General features: G+C 39.2%; 3 protein-coding genes across 9 annotated transcripts in view; all 3 read right to left on the reverse strand.

Annotated features, from left to right (window-relative positions):
• Positions 1-3,970, reverse strand: part of ptpn4a (protein tyrosine phosphatase non-receptor type 4a) — a 68,587-nt gene extending 64,617 nt beyond the window's left edge. For all 7 annotated transcript variants that reach the window (XM_056389589.1, XM_056389587.1, XM_056389584.1 and 4 more), the window contains exon 1: positions 3,461-3,970. The gene's annotated coding sequence lies outside the window, so the exon portion shown is untranslated. The remainder of the gene's footprint in view (positions 1-3,460) is intronic.
• Positions 3,971-6,540: 2,570 nt separating this feature from the next.
• tmem177 (transmembrane protein 177) lies at positions 6,541-9,457 on the reverse strand. The gene is made up of 3 exons (XM_056389913.1): positions 9,128-9,457; positions 8,037-8,301; positions 6,541-7,659 (listed from the first exon to the last, which is right to left on the reverse strand). Exons 2-3 carry the CDS (start codon positions 8,235-8,237, stop codon positions 6,928-6,930), a joined length of 933 nt encoding a protein of 310 aa, XP_056245888.1. The 5' UTR covers positions 8,238-8,301; positions 9,128-9,457; the 3' UTR covers positions 6,541-6,927.
• A 955-nt stretch (positions 9,458-10,412) lies between these two features.
• On the reverse strand, positions 10,413-11,819 carry LOC130177672 (nuclear factor 7, ovary-like). The gene has a single exon (XM_056389580.1). It carries the CDS (start codon positions 11,817-11,819, stop codon positions 10,413-10,415), a length of 1,407 nt encoding a protein of 468 aa, XP_056245555.1.
• Positions 11,820-18,001: the final 6,182 nt, after the last annotated feature.

Below are 18,001 nucleotides of genomic sequence, written 5' to 3' on the forward strand. Positions count from 1 at the left end.
AAGCACAGCATTAAGTACATGTGTACATATATATATATATATGTCTATTGCCCTGCTATACATTGATTTTGCTTTTCAATACCTTTAATCATACAATGCTCCACACATTCCCTAACATTCTGTACTCCTAGCCCATCCCACATTGTATACACATCTCTCCACCTTTCAAACGGGCGGGCAAGAACAATGGTTGACCTTTGACCACTCTGCTATATGGGTCAGTTTATGATGTTTAGAAGGCTGTCATCTTCATGCATTTTCTATACTGGCACTACCAGGACCAGTCAAACTTGTGGAGACACATCTGCAAAAATGGCATGATGATAAATTGGTAGTAATAGGTCTGAGGACGCCAAAGTGGACTTGAATTTTCTGCACCTCCAAGCTTGCCACATTAACACTAATGAAACAGTTTAATGCTTGCACCTATCGACCAAAGCATTGAACATGTGGTGCTGGCAGTAAAACAGTATTATTCAACACTGTTCCTCAGTTAATGCATGCTACACTTCAAATCAAAACATCAGGATATCATCAAGAGCAGATCCTTGCTACAAGTAATATTGACCAACAATTTCTCAAACTGCAATAATTTCAACTAAAGGGAGAACAACTGTCTGAATTTATTTGTCATTTTTGCTGTCATTAAGCAGCAACTTTTAAGGTTGAATTGTTGGAAATAACGTAAGGGTAAATTACAATTTGCCTCTGCAATATATCCACAGTTAAATTTGATCCCACGTTGTCTTGGGATCTGATGATACTACCTGACTCCAAGCTTGCTCCCATGGGATCCCCCAGAACTCTGCTAGCAGGTGAAGTTAATCCCAATTACCTCTGCCACACCTGTGCCCCCTCTGTCTTCCTCCCTCTGTCGCTCTCTATCCATATCATCTCTTCCGTTGCTCCACGCACTTTTTACTATCTGCTTTCTCTCCCTCTGTCTCACGCACACACTTCTGTTGTAAACCATGGGGATGGCTGGTTCAGGTGCACTGCTCAAGTAAAACGGGGCCATTGCCACAGGCAATTTAATCTTCACCAGCTGAGTCCATCCACTTCTACAGGTTTAGATGGAGCAAAAGCAAAGAAATTTAGAGTTCAATCCAGGATTCTGTTCAGCACATCATTTATGAATTTGTAATATGTATCAAATAAAAATGGTCCGGCTGCATTTTTATTTCATGACAACAAACTTTGCACAGCCTTATTTAGTCATGTTTAGGTACCAACAGCACCACAGCACAGCCACCAATTCTACTCTATGTCTAAGCTATCAGAGATGGGATTCCCTTTTTATTATTAAAGATTGTGGCTTTAAAGATCCTGACTCTCCTCTCTTTATTCTCTCTGAGCTCTGGTTGCAGAATTTTACTTTGGCTTTCAGACTGGTTCTGTTGTTTTCAACACCATTAGGGCACTCAGGATTGGTTTCAGCCTTTTAAAGAACAACTATCACAAAGTGTGTGGAGAAAAAAAAAAATAGATGGGTCAGATAAAAACATATAGCTAAAATCATATAGTTAAATGATGACAACAAATGACTATATTTAAAAAAAGCTCTTAAGAGTGTATGTCACAATAAATTATTGCACAATTACATATCATTTGATCATTGTGATATTTTCTAGTTTGGGAGCAAAACTAAGTACGAACTGCACAAGCTAACAAGCCCTTGACATAGTACAAAGTACTTTTCTAGTAGTCCAGTCTAGTCTAAAGCAAATGAATTCTTACTACCACAGCTTTAATGTATAATATGGTGGCAAAACAGGCCTAGAAATGTGTCGCAACATGGCAGGCCTAATTCCCAAGATAAGTAGTTCAGCTTCAGCAACCAACAGCTCCCCCAGACAGGGATTCCCAAATGTATTCAGGTCAAGAAGAGCTACAAACATTAGGTCAAAGTCATTTTGTTGGACCCCCATCTGTTAAGCATTTTGTTTATGGGGATTCCTTCAGAAATGGATACTGTAGAAAAGCTCTTGTCAAAACAAATCCCACTGTCTCATCTTACACATGAAAAGTCGGTAAAATTACACAGGATATACACAGTATGTCATCAGGTTGGGGGTGTGGGGGGCTTTTGTTGCCCCCTTCACATAATCCCTAGGGGATCCTTAGTCACACAATTTTTTGGGCTGCTGATTTTGGTGAATACTTGGAAAACTGAACCCACCTATAGGATTTCATTCACAGTTCCTTCCTTTGCCACCCCTTACTGAGATCCCCTTCAGAAGCAATTGTGACATGACTCTAGAGTCATTTTGCAATTCAGATAGATGAAAGGACAAGAGAGAGCCAGGGAGAGAGGGAGAGAGAGAGGCTAGACAAACAGGACAGAGCAGGGTCCATATGATCTCAGCAGCGGCAGCAGACTGGCAAACAGCAGGCAGCAGAGGAACCGACTGCGACCCAAAAGATGTGGCACGGATGGTGGAGGATTACGTCATCGACAAAAAGGAGGACGCCTCATCACAGCAAACCCTCACATCCATTACTTAACACCACATAGTTAACAGCTTTTTGCCCAGCAGACATGAGCACTTTTCTATCGTTTACTTTAAAAAAATAATAATAATTGATGCACCGTCAAATTGAATGCGGGGTCGCAATAAGCAGCTTATCCATATAGGCCCTTTCGTGTGACATTTCTAGAATGTGACACGTACATGAGAGCAGTTTAACAAACGGTGCTTCACCAGTCATTTAGCAATGAATGACAAAAAACCCACATCCAATTTATCTGAATGACCTGTATTCGGTATATGCACTTATCGTTTAGGCTGTATGATAAGATAATCATATTAGCTAAGTCAAACAACACTTGCGCTGACATACTGCAATTCAAATATCTCTATAATCACTAATATTTTGAATGTTTCATAAGATAAAACAATATCATATTTAAAGCCACAGTTGTAACATAACTGACGCCGCACTGGTCCCATTGAACGCCAACTGGACTCTGTCATTAAAGGGCTTATTGTACACTGTACAATGAATAAGCTATTAACGGCCTGTTTAATTAAATTATATATGTCGACTACAGGAAGGCTGAACAAAGTTTTACTGATTCAATAAACCTTTAAATGCATACCAATACGGTGCAGAGTGGATTAGCTACTGTTTCGCAGCTACGTAAAGTAAGCTGCGATATATTGAATGGGCTAAGAAACAGCTAGCTAACAAGCAAGCTACACAAGCACTGGCTATTGAGGTTATAGAGTAAAATGCATAAAAGCGTTTTTTATTTCTTTTTGCCAGACCCCACTCAAGCAGGCACACACGTAATTACGACACAGGCTCTTTGGAGTAACATTATCCCAATGTTATTTCGCAATATTAGCCAATTTAGCGGTGCGGGCAGCAACTTGGATAAAAGTGACAGCGCTAAGCTAGCTAGCTAACGTCAGTTGGCTGTAAGAACTGGTGGCCTGTGAATGAGTGTCTTTCTTACCGTCATAAACTGCTCCAGGGGCGTCCAGTTTTTAAGGAATATAATTTTTGCTGTATGAGGAAATGATTTGTGTAGGGGCGATATAGCCCGAACATCCAAGATCAGTTCAACCACTGCCGATGAAACCCGAGCATCATCACTATCACAGTCTTCATCAGTACTCGGAGTCCGGCGCTGCTTCACACACATCCATCCAGCAGAGCGGGGCCTCCTCCGGGCTCGACCATGCGACTGGCTCGGCGACGACGGATAATCCACAAGACAGGAGCCCCCGCAGTAACCATTGGCTAGACACGGCGACTAGCAGTCATTTCAGGTCGAGAGAATGTGAAATATAATCCCACGCACGCGTAAAAATAAAGAAAATGCGATCACCGAAAAGGTTATAAGTGAAAAATGTTGGACATAAAATCACCGAATAGGCAAATGTTGCGTTTCTGACTTTCCCAACATGAGCCTGTCCGTTGTTGTCAGCGTTCCCTGGTCTCTCTGCAGCTGCTTTGCCTGACTGCCTTGCACCACAGCAGTGATCAGTAAAGAGACGTAATGGCGCAAACCGAGCGCACAGGGGCGGGGCCACGGGGCGGGAGGCGCGCTGTTTGTTTTTGAGCGCACCCAGGTAGAACCAATGCAAAATCTGTATTGGTATATATGTGCATAAGCATGTACTTATGTTTGTATGTATGTACTGTACAAACTGAATAATAGGAAATTTGATGCTGTATTGATCTTGACATTTAGCATATATTGCGAAATGGATATCATATTATACTATACTATATTATATTATACACATGGCTAAGGATTGTGAAATCAACCCTCCTTTATTTTTTAAAAGGCCACCGAAGTCGAAAATAAAATCAACTTTCTCAGCTTTTGTTTTCAATAGCATTTTCAGGCAGGGCATTAGGAGTGGGAATGTATAGCCTACCATATTATTCCTTATAGGGTAACTTAACACACACTCTCTCTCTCTCTCTCTTTCTCTCTCTCTCTCTCTCACTCTCTCTCTCTCTCTCTCTCTCTCACACACACACACACACACACACACACACACACACACACTTCACTTTAATATCTGTATAATGTATTTTAAACTCAAACTTCAATTTGAAAATAGCCCTGTCTCTACAAAAGGCAAAAATTCTGAATGAATATCTTTGTGTGACTTTCAAATATGAATGTAGTTATGAAAATGACTTTTTTTTCTTCTTTCACTTCAAGTCCAAGCCTGTCCATTCAGACGGAATGATTCTGTAGTCCTGTCATTCATAGACACTGTAAAAGAAAGATAGTAGCAAATTGTAAGAATGGTAATATGGGCTGTACTGACCTCCAGTGGAAGAAAGAAAACAGCCTACAATGCAACAAACAATGGTCCATTGTACAGTTATCTCTGTAGGGCAAACAATGAAGTAAGCAGATGAAGCGGAGCGGTGAGAGCAACACAATAAGCCCAGTGTTGTTGTTATGCATATCTCAAAAGCCACTTTGTAGCCAGGGAAATGATGAAGTAGACCTAAAAATTTGGTCAAAGCTTTTTTCTCTGTGCCTTCTTCATAGGGACTTTCAACTTTTTTTCAATTGTGTTTTCAATATGGCATGACCTGATAATAAGGGGGGTGTTTTAGAACAATAAAAATATTTCTATTATGTTTGTGCATCTGGGAAAGCATTACTCACTGAAGAGTGCAGAAAGTCAAAGTCTACAATCTGCTGCATAACTATGGATCTGGAGCAAATTCAGCATCTTGCTCAAGGGCACAAGTGTAGAGAGGACACTTGCTGTCAGAGAACACTGAGACCAAGCTGTCCTGATTAAGAACAGTCCCGCTACTCTGCTCCAACAGTTCTGCCGTCTGCATGCTTTTTATGTCCAGATTTTATCAGAACATGTGCCTTCTAGTTTTGATCCCATTCGCCCGACAGAGAAAAAGCACACAATGAATTTCCACTTTCATTGCTACTTCTATGGAATGGTCTACCCTAAGGACAATAATGTAAAAAGTGTAATAATGTAAATGCATGTCTGTCTGCAACACTATTAATTACATGCTTCTATATTTAGTTCAGTCCACAGGGTACAAGATTGGAAATGTAATTAAAACACCGTATCTGAGCCTTGTTAATATGCAGACAACCTAAGGGAACTTGAGTGCTATATGATGAGTTCTGAGTCACAATAAGCTGCATATTAAGATTATTATCGCTGAGCAAATTACTTAGGGTCATGCAAATGATGTATGGGTGTGTAGAGTGTTACTCTTCTTAAAGGTTATTTTGAGATGTGAGCTGAGAAGCATAAAAGAACTTTGCTGTTCATTATAGCGATGTTAGATGATCAACTCAATTAGTTATTTAAGTAAGGACAAACAGATGACTATAGGTAAAAAGAGAGCACAGGGAAAAACAGAAAGATGGAGCTTTTATATAGGTGTACTGGGAGAACACTGCATTAACCAGTTTTATATTATCATGGTGTCTTCATTATGAACATTACACACAGCTGCTTTGTGGGAGGATTCATTCATTTAATATGGCTTAACATTTCCACCAAAACAAAAACAGTACACAGCTTTTTAAGTACCAGTCCATTCCAGAGAAATCCAGATATTTTCCTCCATAATGGTTTTTCCTGACTTTCATTGAGTGGTAACACACCTGGAGATGCTGAACCCAAGGACGCCTCACATTCTCCACCACAAATTCTTCAAAATGAAGGAAAATGTTTTTGTCTAACTAGTCTGTTGAAGTGAGCCTACGATGTGCAATAGGAAATCTCCAGTGTTGCATGATTATTATGATGACTCCCTCTCTTATTTGAAAAATTGGGGGAGAAATAAAGGGTTTCAGGTTCTGAGATATGAAAAATGGCAGTCACAGAATTTAAAATGATGCGTTTCTGAAAACAATATTACTCAGGATAAAATTATATGCATGGCTAGATAACAATAATAGGATGTAATAATTGTAATTTAGCATTTTGGCCTGTTTAACCGAGTGTTTTGCCACACAGATCATTCCTTGCATGTTGTAATTGTAATATCTAGAGACATAAAAAACACCTTAAAAAAGACACCTTATATTTTATTTTTTATTTTCTGTTTGGAACATGTGGTTGTATAAACACATGTTAATAATACAGTAAATTACTTGTGCTCTGGATCCAGAATTAATCTGTTGGATAAATAAGTCACCAGTCACACACGCCACCAAAAATCTGAGACCCCAGGGGTTTACAAGACTTCTTTGTAATTTGAATTGTTCTGCACTTCATGATTCACAAAATAACATTCAGAACATGTGGGATGACATATCTCTTTGAAAAGAATGTTAAGCTCAGAGACCTTCCTACACCACTGGAGTCTATTCAGAGACAAGCCCAAGTAGATAATTACAGTCGTTCATGTGAGGCCCAGTTACAATGATTTTAACTCTTAACATAACAGCCCTCCTCCCCTTTCTTTTCAAACTTTCTCTTCTTTCAGTAAAGCTAGGATCCCTTCCCTCCTGGATGTATACGGAGTATGTTTCAGCTGAAGGAGGTGAGCAGGAAACAAGTTCCCACTGGGAGCATACATCTCCTCTCCCTTCTGGCCCATCAGAGAGCGCAGAGTCTTGTTTCTGGACAGAATCTTATCGTAAAACTCAACCCCTCCTTTGGCATAATCGCGTGACAGTGCAGCCGCATTTTTGTCTGAGCTGTAGTCAATCCACTGGCTGACAGCATCCGAGGTGAGCAAGTAGGACACGGCACCGAGGCCCAGCGCCACAATGTTCGCAGCTCCCCGAAACAGCGCAGGCCCAGCGTGGAGTCCGAACACCTGCTTCAGCACCACGCTGTACACCCAAACCCCACCCAGGCAGAACGGGGCCACGGCAGCATTCAGAACAGGTCCTCCGGACTGCAAGCGGGCCACCTCTCGCGCTACGGCAAACTTCTGTGCTTCCATGGAAAACGTCAGTGCCTCCTTTAGTGCAGAGCCAGTATCGCTGTCCCACTCCACCGTTTTTCCATTGATGAAAATGCTGCGGTTGGTGATTCCACTCGAGTTGTCAGACGTGCTGTTAAAGTTTGCAGGGATGCCAACTTGAGCCCCTGCAGGGAGCCAGGGGACACCAGCACCAACAGGATGGAACCCAAAGGAGGCGAAGGCAGAGAAATTCTTGGTTGAGCTGATACCATAATCCTTCAACACCTACAAATTAAACAAAATAAACGACATTAAATTGTGAATTCAAGTATGAATTTAGATTTGTCAATTAAATATATGCTTTGTGTGTGTGCTGTAATTAATAAATTTAAAAGGTCTGTATCATGTTGACTACATTGTCTACTTAACCTACTGTAAAACTGTTATGCATTCATATGCCAGTGCAAATAACTGACATGCATTATTGCTCATATGTAGTTCTTTTTAATAGATAAATAGGTACCAATGAATTAATTTCTAGGTGAAATGCCCTTTGGGTCTTTTTTTAAATTTTTTTTATCTCATCTGTAAATAATTGTACAAATCTAATTAACATTACAAAAAAATACTAAAATGCCTGCACACAGACACATTTACACTACCTGCTGGAAAACCTCCTCCAGTTTTTCAGACAGCGCGACTGGCTCTCCCTTGAACCAGGCCTGATACAGCTGACGGTAGGACATGTCAGGGAAAACATGGTAGAACATGTTGGCTGCAAAGACCCCGCCACAGCTCGTGATGAGCAGCGGAGTCCTGTACTTCTGAAGAAGCACTGAGTACTTGAGGAGGCGAGACGCCATGTTACGTTTTTGTTGTTGACTGATTTTATGTCAGTTAAGTGCTGAAGACTTCAGTAGGCAGCATCTGTGAAAGAGGCAGGCAGTGCATTCATGAGTATACCCACAGGCCTGCGTGTAATAGACAGGCAAGAAATCAGTTCTCAATAGACACATGATGATTCAAGCAATTCACATCCTGTCAGAGAGAGTTTAAGAGTTGTTCTCAAGGACACTTCAGGCAGGGAGTTCAACCTTTGTTGTCCTGTTGAAGAGGCATTTTCTTTAACGTCCTGGCCTCTGTAACATCACCTTCATCACAGACCATATTCAGTCAGCTTCAGTTAAGAGGTTCACACAACAGTCATCATGTCTTCAAGGTTAACAAAAATGACAGTGACTACAAATGGGAAGATGATAGCTGACACAAGTAATGCAATACGTTACTGTTACGTTCCAGTCTACAGATGTAGCTGATGTGTAGTGAAACAACAATGTCTACTTGCTAATAAGCAACAACTGAGGGTTATATTCGTATATTTTAAGTGTTGTCTTAAGAGTTCTGATTGTAATTTCTCAACCGAATTAAAGTTAGCCTAGAAGTACATGTCAAACACTATCACTGTGTATTTAACGCTGTTAAAATAAAACAAAAAAACTCCACTAAAACACCCTTAAAATATCGTTAACTAACTTTAATGCTGCAAATAGATACAATCGGCTTGTAACGCCGGTTGTTTTTCTATTCATTCATTTTCTACTATGCATTACACACAGTAACGTTGGCCGACGACCCTAAAAGTCAAATACACTTCTGAAAACCGCTTCATCTCACTAAATGGATAAAAACAATACAGAATAAAAACAACTGCATTTACTGGCTTCACAGCCAACAGACAGCTTGAAACACTCACATGTTCTGGGCATCTTTACAAGGACAGACGTACAGCACCAAACTGTTACATGACGACAGAAAATCCTGTCCGTAAAGCGGTTTAGCTGCCGTCATGCTTTTGCACGACCGCTTTACGACAGGGTGTTTAGAAGTGGCATGTGCTGTATATTTGAGTTTTTGGGCAACATTAATGTATTTAAGCCATATATGCACTGCAATGAAGTCATTAACATGACAGAATGTTAAAATAATGAATAAGTAAGTAAATAAATACCTTGTCAAATGTATATAATAAAATAATCATGATCTAAAGTTGTAAAACTTGCAGCACTTGGTTAGCTGGTGATCTTTCGTTGAATGGAAATAGATAGGAAAACCATGTGAGTCACATATCATAACATAATTAATAATCATAGCTTGAAATAATCATTCACAATATTGTGTATTATAATTGCTCATTATTTTGCATGAGGAAAAGTATGTTTTATTTATTATTTTATTTTATTAATATTATTTGCAGCTATACATTTACATAAATGGATCAATTGAGAGTTACGCATATAGAGGTGGAAGTAGTTTTAATAAGGCAACCATGGCTCAATAAAGTAAAATAACAAATTGTCAAATCTTAACAAACCAAAAACATTTTTGATATTTGAAATGCAAAGGCACTTGAGCAGTGAAAGAAAACAAAAACAACTGTTCAATGCTACCTTACCACCAAGGTACCAACACCCTATGAAGAAACTTAATCTATGCGCAATATAAATAAAACTATAAAGGCAAAAACATTGACAAGTGTGCAAATAAGTTTAAGTGAATTGCTACCATTTGATCAGTGGGAAATGTCCCCAATGAAGCATTATTCTCACAGGTTTCTGGCTTTGACAGTGTTGATAAAGTTATAACAGGTTATTTTAACTAAGTTGTCAGCTACTGCTTAATTTCTCAATTTTAGTGTATTTTACATTAAGTATATTCAGGGATATGAGTAAATTATTACCACTATTAAATACACCCCATGCTACTGCATCATTGACCAACACTGGTTGTTGATGTACAGTATATATTTTTTGGTGTTTAAGTTGCAGTATTCAATGCAGTATTCATAACCTTAATTCTTTACATTTTTTGTTTAAGTTCTGTTTTCCTCTATTGTATCACATTACTTTTGTTATTGCAATGACAGATATAAAAAAGTTGAAACAAAAATCTGTCTTCAAAGACCAATATAAATGAGTAAAACATATCAATAATTTCAACACTTGATTGTTTTACTCATTAATTCTTAATCGATTCTCTTCTTATCTGCAATTCCTTAACAGGTTCGTCACTGTTACGGAGAGTTTCACGGGTAAAATCTTCAGTGGAAGGTCACTCCAGGTGTTGATGTATGGAAACAGCTTGCTGGTGAATGTGTGTGTGAAGGTGTGTAAGACTGTGTCAGTTTGTTGATCCAAGAAGGACAGCTTTCCTTTCTCCCAGTCCAGGTAAACTCTGACCCTCTGAGGCCTGTCCTTCAATGGGAGGACAGAGCCTGGACGTGATGGGCAGAATGCTGTGAATTTACCATGGCAGAACCTCAGCATCCATAACCGAGACAGTATGTTTCCCATCCTCTGAGCGTCCTGTGCCATCACACCCAGTGCCCATACTTGACTGTCTCCAACCTCCACGATCCAGCTGTGACTCCCTGAGCTGTAGCCCTCAAATCCGAGGACGCAGCGGTGCTGCTCCATCCTCTCTGGGGTTGAAGCTAGAGCCTGTTTGGGTCCACATGTCACACTGGTCAAACACTCAGACAGGTGGAGCTCTTCATGGGCAGTGTTTGGGTTCAAGATCACAGGGGTGTATGACACTTTCTCTATCATTTTGCACCAGACGCTGAAGCTAATATTTGCCAGGTATTTGGCAACGTTGATCAAGACTCCCGTTACATGCCGTGGATCATCCGGCAGGGGGCGCTGAGTTTCTTCTGTCAGAGTATTGACTTTTATCAGGAAAGATGTGTCATCGCCTGTAAGCCCATCCTCTATGGTTTTGATGGTACTTTCCATAGCGTTTATTTCTCTGATCAAAACTGAGATCTTGTCCTTCATCATCCCTCTTTTATGCATCTCTTCTTGTTTCAGTGCTGCAATCCTAACATTTTCCTCCTCTTGCAAAAACGTCCGAAGCACCCTGAACTCCTCTCTTACCTTCCTCTCTGTTTCCCCAGCTTGGTTCTTAATGTCTTCATCTGTTTTCTCCCATTTCTCTTTCACTTCATGGAATAGTTTCACTTTCTCTCGTAAGGGCTTCAGGCGCTTCAGCAGACCGTTTCTGTGAAACTCTGCAGCTTCGTTCACGGGTGTAAATGTGTGGTTTCTGTGCTGGCTCGAGTCTCTGCAGACAACACAAACAGGTGTCTGGTGGTCCACGCAATAGAGCTTCAGTCTCTCCGTGTGGAGGCGGCAGACAACGCCTGACTCCACTTCCAGCACGAAAGCCTCGCACAGGTTCTTCAACACGAGGTTCCGAGGCGGTATATTAGACCGAGGAGACACTGCTTTACAAACGGGACACACTCGTGTTTGTTTGGTTCTCCACCATTGTTGAACACAGACGTTACAGAAGCTGTGGCTGCAAGGAAGCAGGACGGGATCTTTAAAGATGTCCTGGCAGACCGGACAGGAGAGCTCTAAAGCTGCTGCCGACCAACTGGAAGCCATTTTGTTATGCCGCCTCCTCTTTTTCTTCTTCCCTTCCTCAGAAATTTTAATGGCAAATTGCGGATTATTATCGCCACCTACTGTTATACAGTCATTTACCTGTGCTAGGGAGGTCATGTTTTCACCTGTTTATTTGTCAGCGGGATTATGCAAAAAGTACAGTACCGATTTGAACTGAACTTGGTGGAGGGATGGATCATGGGCCAGGGAATAACCCTTTACATTTTGGTTAAAATATGGATTATTTACTAAGAATTTGAATCTTCTCGTCTGAAGTCTGGTTTATGTTGTTTGACATTGGCCTTGGCGGAGGTATGTCACGTCCAGGAAGCAGCTAAGGGCTGACTGGAGTTGGGGTAGTAACCGTGGGGGAACAGCTGATATTAAAACAGTATGACAAATAATCCAGTCACTGAGTCCTAATTAGATAACTATATCAGTAATGTTCGGTAATAAATACAAATACAAATAACGACCCCCATATTATCTAATTGAGTCGTTTTTCCATATCATAAAATAGGCCTTATTCCATAGTAAAGAAAATAGTTACATACTCTTTATTTTCTTGGGCTTTCCCGATATCCACTACTTCTCTGAGAGCTGAGATTCTTGACAGCCAATGTATTAACGCCGTCCTCTGGGCAATCAGGAAGTAACTGCACTACATATTCGAAGCTCTGGGTTCTGGGTCACCTCTCTGACAAAGGTCCTTATTGCCAGTTTAGCCAGATGGTCAACTTCTGGAAGAGTCCTGATGACTCCAGACTTCTTCCATTTCACAATTGGTCTATATGTGATCACAATTAATTATATCGTGGAGCTCTATGGAGAATTCCTTGGACTTCATGAGTTGGTTGCTGTCCTGAAATGCAGTGTGAATTGTTGGACCTTATATACCTTATGTATATATATGTGGGTCTTTCTAAATGATCTCCAACCAATTCAATTAGCCAGAGGTGGACTCAAATTAAGTTCCAGACACAAATCAAGGATAATTAAAGTGAACAGGGTCTGAATACTTTTGTAAATGAGATTTCATCATTGATTTTTGTTGATATATTATTTAAATTTGCCAAATTTTCTAAAAAAAACATTTTTATATTGTTATTATGGGTAACCTAGTTTAGACTGATGTGCAAAACCATTTAGAATTAAATCTACAACACCATAAAAGAAAGAAAGGAAGTGAAAGGGTCTGAATTTCCATGTGAAGCCACTGTATAAGTATATTATAGTTAGTGTGATCCTAATTTTTTTGTTTTAGTTCAGTTTCTATTTAGGCTCATACTTAGGTTTGTATTTTATTTCTTATCTGAGTCATTGTTTTTGTGATGCCTGCTGTTACTGCAACTTACAATGTGAATTAATACAGTACTCAGGTCCTTGTACTCTGTACCTCAGGCTTGTACAAGGACCTGGTAAAGCCTGAGGGGCCTGACTCTATATCAATGACAAGGGAATAGTGCACCTTACCAACAATGCATCAAACACCGAAGCATAAATTTCCATGAGAATCTAAATGCCCAAGAGTTTCCAATCCAGAAATAATCCATGAGTATAGAAACAGTTTTAAATAGCAGGTCTGTTTCACTTCACAATCACACTATTCAAAGCTTTGCTCAGTCATGCGTCCTATGTGCTGCTGATGTGGTGCATCTGGTGTAAATTTTGCATCAGTCTTAAAGCAGCCTCAAATATATTTCTCACAATATACAATCACATTTCCTTCAGTCCAATAAAATAAATGAAAATAATCAAATATTTAGCACATTGCTATTGAGCAATGCTGTAATCTGTTATAACACTGTACAAAACAGGGTGATTCCGCAGTGCTAGACTGACTTCATTTTCAAACATAAGATGCATCAGAACAGGCATCAGATGAACTTTTACCTGCAGGGCAGATGCAGCCAGCCAGAGCTCGCACGCTTCCCCCACTGTTGGACAAAGACATTAGGCTTAGAAAATTAAGACCGTACTATATTTTCTTGTTATTTTATGCAGTACAATTTTAATACTAAAACTGCTATCTATTATTAGCTGTATTTCTAGTGTGACGGACTACAGCTTTGGTAATTATGCTTTGACAATTATATTGCAAATACTGAATTAATCGCTTCAGGATCACACATAATGATTCACCTCCCATCTTTAATAAAACCACATTTTGTGAACAGAGAGATTAAAGATTTTAAATGTTTTTTAAAGTTAAAGCAGATTAGCTAGAACAGTAATTTTCCAGAGGATGTCACAAAGAGTCACAACATCAACCTGCTTTGAACCTTTACAGAACCTGACTGGCTGCACACAGCACTGCTAGAGGAGGAAGTGAAAGTTTTGCAGTTACTAAAGACACAAGTGAGAAAAGTCTCAGTATCTTAGACTATCATACTGCATGATGACCTCTGATAACCTCTAATGACAATAGTTGAAATCACAATGTGCAACTGCTGGAAGAGTAAAAAGCATTCAGAGGATTTTCATCAACAAGGATTGTGATTATTATTATAAACATTTGCAGTACAAGATGAGGAACATTTATATTATTCATTTGAACAAAAAGCACATTTTATCCTCCCTAACCCTCATCACCTTCTGAGCTCATTGTGCTCCCATTTGGCTTGCAGTGTTTTATCCCATCTCTTTGGTAAAATACAATATGAAAACTGATGCATTTCCAATATGCACTTATAAAAACATTCACACTTTCATCACATTAAAACCTTAATTTGCAACAATCTGGACAACAGAAACTATTGCAGAAAACAGCAAATGAGAGACTGGATGAGTAATACGTTATCTACTTAGCAGCAGTAGAATGGTGATAGTAAATAACCTCGTGCATGGAGGGATAATCCCTAAGTAGGACAGTATAACAGTTATTGTTGTACAGATTGACATGGTAAAACTAAAAAATGTACCACTTTACTGTCTGTGTGCATGCAAGTGTGCGTGTATGTGTGTGCATATGCATTGTGATCAAGTCAGACGGTCTGATCCTAGTGGAAAGAAACAGCTCACTAGTGTCTCCATGGAAACAGGCAAGAGGCAATGGAAGTGTGTGTCTTTGTGTATGTGTGTAATATGTGTGTGTCTGAAGAGAAAGACACAGGGAGAATCCCTTCTTCTATTCTATTTGATTCTATTCTATTCTGTTCTATTGTAAGCTATAAACCTCTAATAAATAAGTACACAAATCACAATGATACAAGGGAGTATTGTCAGTTTGTGTGTTCATGACATTTACATGCCATTATCATAATTATCATTATACAGAGCTGTGTCAGTCCTCTGATGGACTGGAAGCACAATGCATGCTGGAAGAAGCTGAATGCCTGTGACTGTGCAAAGAATTAGGCTGGAAGCACATGAATATTTTTTAAGAGCTGATAGTGGTCTCAATGACCTCTCTTTGCTCCTTGGCATTTTAGACCAGCCTGAAGGGACAACATCCAACTCAGGTAGGAGACAGCAGTGAGACCACAGACAGCACATTTTGCTTCATGTAATAAACCAAAAAAAAAAATTCAAAAAAAGCTGAATTCTGTCTGATCTCTATAGGATCCTTATGTGTTCATGTGTTAAGTGGCAGAGGAGTGAGAAGTTTTTGAGGGTATCCCCAAAGGTCAAGGAGGCTATTTGCTGGACAGTGATGGATTCACTGCATGTTTCTTTACACATGATGCACGTGCACATACTGTATATGCATTATGTGTCACCGCATAAATATTGACAAACACACACAGATGTCAATGGTGCTTAATGATCCATGACACTGAATTTACACAAGGTTGACATGATGAACACTGTGGTCTTTGAGAAAATTACCTTTAAGAATTGTATAAATGCTAGAATTATTTCTCTCAGGATAAAAAAAAAAAATTAAGATATCATTTGATTTAGTACAGATGTGTTCATTAGCCATTGGCTTACCTGTGACTGTATAGGCTGCCATAGAAAGGCTCCACCTGCACTCTGTCTGACCCTGCCCTGCAAACACCAGCAGCATCTGAGGAAAAATGAGGAGTATGCAGGAGACACAAAGCAATCAATTCTCAAATTAAGATCCCATCAACTTGCCGTCCGAGCCAGTGGAGTGACCTCTCAGTGAATGAATAAATCAGTAACCCAGTCAATCAATTCACCACCTCCTGATTGCTTCCTACAAGTCCTCCAAAGCCTAGATCAATAGATCCTTATGTCAAATAGGGCAAGCTCCTGACTCCTTGATGAACATTACCGGGAAAACAAAAAGAGAATTTTTGTGTCACTGCTAACCGGATTACAACATTACACAGTACATTTATCTTACCTTATGGTAAATGTCAAATAAAGGTCTGATAATACATTGTCACAATTGAAATGTACTGGATGTAGATCTGGATAGATAGAAAAAAAACACCCTAACCTAGTTTACTATAACTGTTGATTTTAGTGGGGGTGCATTTCTAATACATTGCAGCTGGGCTGGCCAACATTGTAACACACTGACACAGTAGGAAATGTAATCTGAAAATCTGAACATGGTAAACATTGCCATCTAAACATCAGCATGTTAATACTGTAATTTTGAATATGTTAGCATGCTCATATTATTACAATTATTATCATATTCTTGTTTTGCTAACAGTCTCAAGTGTAACTCCAGCACTTTTAAACTTGGTAAAGGATATTTCAAATCTTTTCCATCCTACTACCACAAACATAGAGTATTTGTGGTTTGGTTATTGTGGATATAGCTGTTGTGGATGTGGATGGTGAGAGTATTCTATACCTGGAGAAGAACGTTTCTGTTCTTTTGGTTTAGAATGAATTTGAACAAATGTCCACCTTTTCCCTTCAAAAAGTGTCCTTACCCTTTACACTATATAGGTGGATCAAAATGTAACTCTACTTACTGTACTTCACTTCATATTTTGGGCTAAATTTCAGTACCATGTGACTGTTTAAGACAATTTAGAATTTTTTGTTCTTAAACTGTAGGTGTTAAAAATGTGCTTTGTGTCAACATGAATGGGCTATAATTTGAAATATTTCCATCCATCCACTCAAGTGTAATTTTTTCCATCAATTAAGATAAGATTTATTGTATACAACATCTTCTTTCTTTCTTTCTTTCTTTCTTTCTTTCTTTAACATCACATAAAATGTATGGAAAGAATCACTTATCGTGTGCATGCTTGGTGTGTAGGTGTGTGTATAGCCTATGTGGACATGCTTTTAAATGCAGTGGATTTCCTGGAAAGATTGAGCAAACATACCAAGAGAGTGAGACCACTTCATTACCCATCAGTTAGTCACTGTAACATGAACCATAAAATGTCTAATGCCTGGATTATTTACAGAGGTAGTATGAAGATGAAGCTTCCTCTTCCTTATTTCAATTGAATTACTTACATCTTTCTCTCCCTCGCTCTCACAAAGACTTACACACACACACACACACACACACACACACACACACACACACACACACACACACACACACACACACACACACACACACACACACACACATTTTTCACATCACTGGTAAGATGTGTGTGGATATGTGTGTGTGTGTGTGTGTTTTATTTTTCTGAGCATATAGTATACATTCAATGTGTGTGCACTTATTTACTACACTATGTCATATCTCTTTTTTAAATAATCAGTATATAAAAGTCAAAGGAGTTAATATTCAGAAAATACTCATTTGTTGGCAAACAACCATATAAATATATATATACAGTATATATATAAAATAAAGGTTTCTGGGAAACAGGTCATTTAAGTAACTGCGAGCTATGTGAGAAAGTAATAAGTCATTCAGAAGGCAGGTTCTGGATGAACTAGGAAACTGCAGACCTTTCCTGTCAGTTACACTGTTTCATGACCTCCTGATGTTCGATTATTAATCAAATCATTTACCAACCTCTTACTGGATAAGTTATGAAATGAGGAATGCGATTGCTCAGAAGTGACTCATGATCAATTTTTAATTTGTAAAATGAACACAGTACAATGGTACTCTTTAGCGCCTCTGCACAATGCTGTTCTACATGCTGCACCAAAATTTTAATTGTAGCCTATAGCATCTGCTCTAATCTATTCTCAATAACACCCAAGCCTTCTCTCCCTCTCTTTACCCTTGTGCCCTCAATCATTTTGTACACACAGACACACACACACACACACACACC

This window comes from Seriola aureovittata, chromosome 11 (assembly GCF_021018895.1).
Source record: "Seriola aureovittata isolate HTS-2021-v1 ecotype China chromosome 11, ASM2101889v1, whole genome shotgun sequence".
Lineage (NCBI taxonomy): Eukaryota > Metazoa > Chordata > Actinopteri > Carangiformes > Carangidae > Seriola > Seriola aureovittata.